This window comes from Notolepis coatsorum, assembly GCF_963971535.1.
Source record: "Notolepis coatsorum genome assembly, chromosome: 17".
Lineage (NCBI taxonomy): Eukaryota > Metazoa > Chordata > Actinopteri > Aulopiformes > Paralepididae > Notolepis > Notolepis coatsorum.
In genome coordinates this window covers 107938842-107945683 of record NC_140181.1, presented here as the reverse complement: position 1 = coordinate 107945683, position 6842 = coordinate 107938842, and the positions used below count along the sequence as shown (strand labels likewise).

The 6842-nt window shown below is 45.1% G+C and overlaps 1 protein-coding gene across 1 annotated transcript in view; it reads left to right on the top strand.

Annotated features, from left to right (window-relative positions):
* Positions 1–420: 420 nt before the first annotated feature.
* Positions 421–6842, top strand: part of LOC311244512 (cadherin-like protein 26) — a 68318-nt gene continuing 61896 nt past the window's right edge. Inside the window, exon 1 of the mRNA XM_084334056.1 lies at positions 421–471. Coding sequence (XP_084190182.1) covers positions 442–471 — 30 coding nt within the window. The 5' untranslated portion in view covers positions 421–441. The remainder of the gene's footprint in view (positions 472–6842) is intronic.

Here is a 6842-nt window from a genome sequence, read left to right as displayed (position 1 = left end):
GAATAACATGCATACACTACCTTATTAACACACACACACACGCACGTAATAAAAATGCTAATCTGTTTAGTGAGCATACATGAAAAAGAACCCCGCCCTGCATGCACATTCATCACCCATGTGATATGTATACCTGCGACACCACACACACACACGCGCACACACGCGCACACACACACACACACACACACACACACACACACACACACACACACACACACACACACAGGCCTCTGTCAGCTGCTGTGTGAGGCAGGTTGCCTGGAGGCTTTGTGGGCTGATCTCAGTTTGCTATCGGAGCCGCTGTGTCAGACCCTCCCAGAGCCGCGGTGTCAGACCCTCCCAGAGCCGCGGTGTCAGACCCTCCCAGAGCCGCGGTGTCAGACCCTCCCAGAGCCAGTGAAACACTGTCTTGGATGATATCAGGTGGAACGGACCAAGATGAGGAACGTTACTGTGCTTCTACTGATGGTGGGTGTACAATTATGATTATCTAAATATAAATATACAGAGAGGTCAGGAAAGCAGCATCTGGAGCTGGTTCACAGCAGGTGGATTGTGTTTCACTTTGTTTTACAGCACGATCATTCGGTGGTTATGGAGGCATTTTAAAAGTGTCTCTTCTGGTTTCATGAGTTGTTGTTGTTGAGTTGGTTCCAGTCAGTCAGTACACTGGAAAGATAAGGTGAACATTCATTTTGCTTGAGATATTTGCACTTTTTTGCAATTCTTGAGATAATTTGCACTAATACATTATTAGTTTGTAGGATATTCTCAAGACAACCTTCATTATCTTTTTTGTAGGATATTCTCAAGACAAGCTAAATTATCTTGTTTGTAGGATATTCTCAAGACAAGCTAAATGATCTTGTGTGTAGGATATTCTCAAGACAAGCTGAATGATCTTGTTTGTAGGATATTCTCAAGACAAGCTCAATGATCTTGTTTGTAGGATATTCTCAAGACAAGCTAAATGATCTTGTTTGTAGGATATTCTCAAGACAAGCTGAATGATCTTGTTTGTAGGATATTCTCAAGACAAGCTCAATGATCTTGTTTGTAGGATATTCTCAAGACAAGCTAAATGATCTTGTTTGTAGGATATTCTCAAGACAAGCTGAATGATCTTGTTTGTAGGATATTCTCAAGACAAGCTAAATGATCTTGTTTGTAGGATATTTTCAAGACAAGCTGAATTATCTTGTTTGTAGGATATTCTCAAGACAAGCTGAATGATCTTGTTTGTAGGATATTCTCAAGACAAGCTGAATGATCTTGTTTGTAGGATATTCTCAAGACAAGCTCAATGATCTTGTTTGTAGGATATTCTCAAGACAAGCTGAATGATCTTGTTTGTAGGATATTCTCAAGACAAGCTCAATTATCTTGTTTGTAGGATATTCTCAAGACAAGCTAAATGATCTTGTTTGTAGGATATTCTCAAGACAATCAAAATTATCTTGTGTGTAGGATATTCTCAAGACAAGCAAAATTATCTTGTGTGTAGGATATTCTCAAGACAATCTAAATTATCTTGTGTGTAGGATATTCTCAAGACAAGCTAAATGATCTTTTGAACATGTGTCCCTGCTGATGTCAAGATACTGTCACAGTTCAGTTCAAGTGGAATTATCTCACCCCATTGACTGATTTGCAGAAAACAAGATCTTAAGATTTATCTTTAGGAACTTAACACCATTGGGTCTCATTCTCGAACGAATTTACGACAAAAAATTCCGTCTTAGCCAGATTTCGGCCCATTTAAGACATATTAGGGCTGGGAGTGGGAGTCCCCAAATTTTCCTGAGATCAGATTTGATCGTGGCTGAGAGCAGATTTAAGAGTGCTGAGTAATTGAAAATTGTATTAACTTGACAGACTGGGTTCTCATAGTGATTCCTTCATGTCAACGCTACAGGCCTCCTTGGAATTAATTACTTAATCATAATTAAAATAAATATGACAATATTTGTACGATAAGAAATTACGCATTTGATGTCGGAAAAATAAATGATATCGATTCATCTGATCACAGGGCAGCTGCTTAACCATATCTGAACCAGCTATTTTGGACAAATGCATAATTACTTTAATTACTCAGATATTCAAACACAATTATGCAATTATTGTGAAATGATTGAAAATAATAATTATTTAATGCCTTCTGTGGAATTTGTATTTCTTATTTGTTACACATCTGTTTTAATGATTAATTATATACATTTGAAAGAATGCAGGACAACATGCAATGTATCCCATTGATTGGTATACAATGGGACAGACCTTTGTTTGATTGATTGATTGATTGATTGATTGAAAACTTTATTAACAGATTGCAGAATGGGTACAGTACAGTACAGCTCAATTACATAAGGGGATGCAGACCAGAGAAAGACTTTCGTCTTGTTTACATCAGGGTCCCCCATTTTCAATTCATCATAACATATATGACACACACGACACAGATAGACAGTACTGCTACATCTATACATTTATGACATACCAGATTTGCAAATACAGTACATTTACATTTACATTTACATTTAGTCATTTAGCTGACGCTTTTATCCAAAGCGACTTACAAGTTCTGTGCGACAAGACAGCAAGAAGGGTATAACTCTATCAGCTGAGTAACAATGTTCATCAAAGTGTTGCGTGTTACAGTGTAGGTTAGTTTATTAGGACAAGTGCATGACAGTAAGGTTAGTCGGGGTTAGATATATATATATATATATATATATTTTTTTTTTTATCATTTCAGATAATGGTTGAAGAAGTGAGTCTTTAGTCGACGGCGAAAGATTGGACGGGATTCGGCTGTCCTAACTGGGATGGGTAGTTCATTCCACCATTGTGGGGCAAGGACTGAGAATAGGCGGCTTCTCTTTGATGACGCTCCGGGAGCTTGGATAGGAGTAGATCTGAGGCGGCCAGAAGATGCAGAGCGTAGGGGTCTTGAGGGTGTGTAGTTAGAGACCATTGACCGGAGGTAGGCGGGAGCGGTTCCCTTTGCCGCACGGTATGCTAGGTCGAGGGCCTTGAAGCGGATACGTGCAGCAATGGGGAGCCAGTGCAGGTCCCTAAGAAGTGGGGTGACATGGGCCGACTTCGGTAGGTTTGAGATCAGGCGGGCCGCTGCGTTTTGAATCAGTTGAAGAGGCTTGGTGGCAGTGGCCGGGAGGCCAGCTAGCAGTGCGTTGCAGTAGTCGAGGCGGGAGATGACTGTTGATTGGACGAGGAGTTGGGTGGCTTCTTTTGTCAGGAAGGGGCGTATCCTTCTGACGTTGCTCAGGAGGAATCTGCAGGTTCTGGTTGTCGCTGCGATGTGAGCAGAGAAGTTCAACTGGTCGTCGAGGACAACACCAAGGTTCTTGGCGGTCGGCGACGCGGTCACAGCTGCATTCTCGACTGTGATGGAGAGGTCGGTCAGGGGGGAGGATTTGGCCGGCAGGTGGAGCAATTCTGTTTAGCTTAGGTTCAGTTTGAGGTGGTTGGTCGTCATCCAGGCGGAGATGTCGGACAGACAGGCCGAGATCCGCTCAGAGACGTGGATATCTGAGGGAGGGAAGGAGAGGAAGAGTTGAGTATCATCGGCATAACAATGATATGAGAAGCCATGAGACGTGATAATGTTACCCAGTGATTTAGTGTAGAGGGAGAAGAGAAGGGGTCCTAGGACCGAGCCCTGGGGGACACCTGTCCGGAGGGTGCGGGTGGCCGACAGAGTCCCTCTCCATGACACTTGGTAAGAGCGGTCATTGAGGTATGATGTCAGCCATGTCAGCGCAGATCCAGCCACTCCCATTCCTGCGAGGGCCGCGAGGAGGATCTGATGGTTGACTGTGTCGAAGGCTGCAGATAGATCTAGGAGAATCAGGACAGAGGACAGGCCTTTCGCTTTTGCTAAGTGAAGTGCCTCTGTGACCGCAATGAGGGCCGTTTCTGTGGAGTGGCCAGTCCGGAAGCCAGACTGATTGGGGTCTAGGAGGTCATTCTGTAAGAGATAAGCAGTAAGTTGGTTGGATACAGCACATTCAAGTGTTTTAGAAAGGAAGGAGAGAAGAGAGACAGGACGATAGTTGGCTATGACGGTGGGGTTCAGGGTTGGTTTTTTTATGAGGGGCGTGACTCTGGCTTGTTTTAGGGAGGTGGGGACCACCCCCGAGTTGAGTGAGGAGTTGATGGTTGCAGTTAGGAATGGGAGGATGACCGGTGCTATAGTCTGGAGGAGTGGGGAGGGTAGCTGGTCCAGCTGGCATGTAGTCGGACGGTTCGACGTTACCAGTGTCAGGGTCTCGGCTTCTGTAATGGGAGAGAAAGATGACAGAGTGAAGGATGAGGTTCTCGATTCAGCGTTTGGAATGGGTGGGGGTTGGGAGAAGGAGCTGCGGATGTTCTCCACTTTTTCCTCAAAGAAGATCGCAAAGTCTTCGGCAGAAAAAGATGAGGGAGGAGGAGGTGGGGGGGAGTGAGGAGGGAGGACATGGTAGCATGCAGTTTGCGAAGATTCTTGGCAGAGGCCTCGATCCTATGGTGAAAGAAAGAAGCTTTGGCATTAGTAATGGTTTTGGAGAATGTTAACAAGAGGTTGTGATATGTGTCGATGTCAGCAGTGAGGCGTGACTTTCTATACTTCCTCTCAGCCGCTCTCAGGACCTGTCTTTGTTCTCTCACTGCATCCGTCAGCCATGGACTGGGTGGGGAACGGCGGGCAGGTTTCTCAACGAGGGGACAGAGCTTGTCGAAGGAGGTTGCAAGGGCTGAGAGGAGGGTGGAGGTTGCCAACTCTGTGGGGAGAGCAGAGAAGGTGTCACTCAAAGGTAGAGCGGATATTATGTCAGAGGAGAGGGTGGAGGGGGATAGGGAGGGCAGGTTGCGTCTGAGTGAGACGGTTTGAGTTGGGGTGAAGACTTTTCGGTTAAGCATGAGTGTTACGAACGATCAGATTAAACCGAATATATATATTTATTTATTGATATATATTGAATAGTATTTGTATATCGTTTGATATCCCTTGTATATTCCTTGTACATATACACGGAATATCCCTTTAGCCTACTATAGCCCATAATAGTTCATTCTCTTATTGGACAAAAGGACCAGGCGCCAGGGACCAGCCCCTGGCGTCAAGTTCAAAGGTACCGACGAGACATGTCCGTACTAGCCCCGGCTCCGCTCAGGGATACGGCTACCGAAATGAGAGTGGCACTATTTGTTCACCGTGCATATAAATATGGCGCAAGTAAAGTAGAAGACCCTTAGTCCTTTACCCTTCTACCCAACTTAGTAACAGAACGTGAAGCCTCACCCACGATACCGCGTGCGGTGAAGTATGGCCTGTTTGGCCTTAGAATAGCATCGAGACCTCGTGCGAATTAATAGCTGAATTGTCAGAGTTTGGCACTGTACAGTCGAGTGCGACGTATTTCTATTAAGTAATAATAGTCTATCGTGTATGGTGCATCGTGCGGTTAGAGTTCTAAAGTGACCAGCATCTCCAACGCTTCCTCGTGTTATCTAGAGTCTTAACCAGGCTGGGCCGACCACATGGCGCCTTCATCCGAGGAGATCTAGACGAGGACCGAGGGACATGTACACTGGATTACCTACCCGACGACTGCTGAGCCCTATGCGGCTGGAATATATTTGCTTTGGTACTGTGATTTGTGGAGCGGATAATCGCCGACGCCTGTGAGTGTTGGATTTACCCCCAAGAGGAGTCAAGTTGAGTCGGCGCTCAGAGAGACTGAGGTCGCCTAGCTTCTTCTTCATTGTGGAGCTACAGCCTACAAGAGAACCAAGGTGTATTCATCTGCGGATCAAGAGTCTACTGCACTTGAAGTCTCCCTAGATATCGTTGACCAGACGGTCTACTACCGACGGCTCTCCTACCCCCCCTACCGGCTTACAACCGGGAGGACCCCTTCCAGAATATCCTGCTATATCATTAAGTGTACCATAGATCTAATTCCCTAAGAGCCAGGTTGTATACTTGCTTCCTGCGTAACCAGAGATTGGACATTCAGTGTTGATTTGCCTACGAGTACTCATTTGCCTTACAAGTGCATTCAAATCATAAATGTAATAGTAACTATCATATGTACCTTTTGCTATATATTAAATATTTGATTATTACCTTTGTGTGGAACCGATTTCATTGTGGGAAAGTGTTCATCATATTTAGATATCGTGTACTGTATGGCCAGTAGTTAAAGTACATAAAGCGGTAGTGGTTTAATGATACCATACTTATCAATACAGTCAGGGAATTGTACCCCTCAGTTACAATGAGAGTTAGTGAGAAGGATATGAAGGAATGGTCAGATACATGTAGGGGAGTTACCGTGGTGTTAATGATGTTGGAGTTACGGGAAAATATGAGATCCAAGGAGTTGCCTGCTTTGTGGGTGGGAGGCATGGCAGTGGGAGTCAGGTCAAATTGTTGTAGGAGGGAGACCACTGGGACCGACTGAGATGAGTCAGGCAGGTTGAAGTCGCCCAATAGAAGGAGCGGGGTACCATCTTCCGGTAAGGAGCTTAGAAGCATGTCCAGCTCATCTGTGAAGTGATCGAAGGGACCTGGAGGGCGATAGAGTGTAACAATGGTGAGATTGAAAGGATTAGAGACAGATACTGCATGATATTCGAGGGAGGAGAGTGACAGTTCTGGGAGTTGCGTTAGGTTTGTAGCCCATGAAGGAGATGTCATGAGGCCAGTGCCTCCACCCCGTCTGGAGGGTCGAGGTGTGTGAGTGAAGTTATAGTTTGTAGATAATGCTGCAGGTGTTGACGAGTTATTGGGGGTTATCCAGGTCTCAGTTAGAGCCAGGAGCTGCAGATTT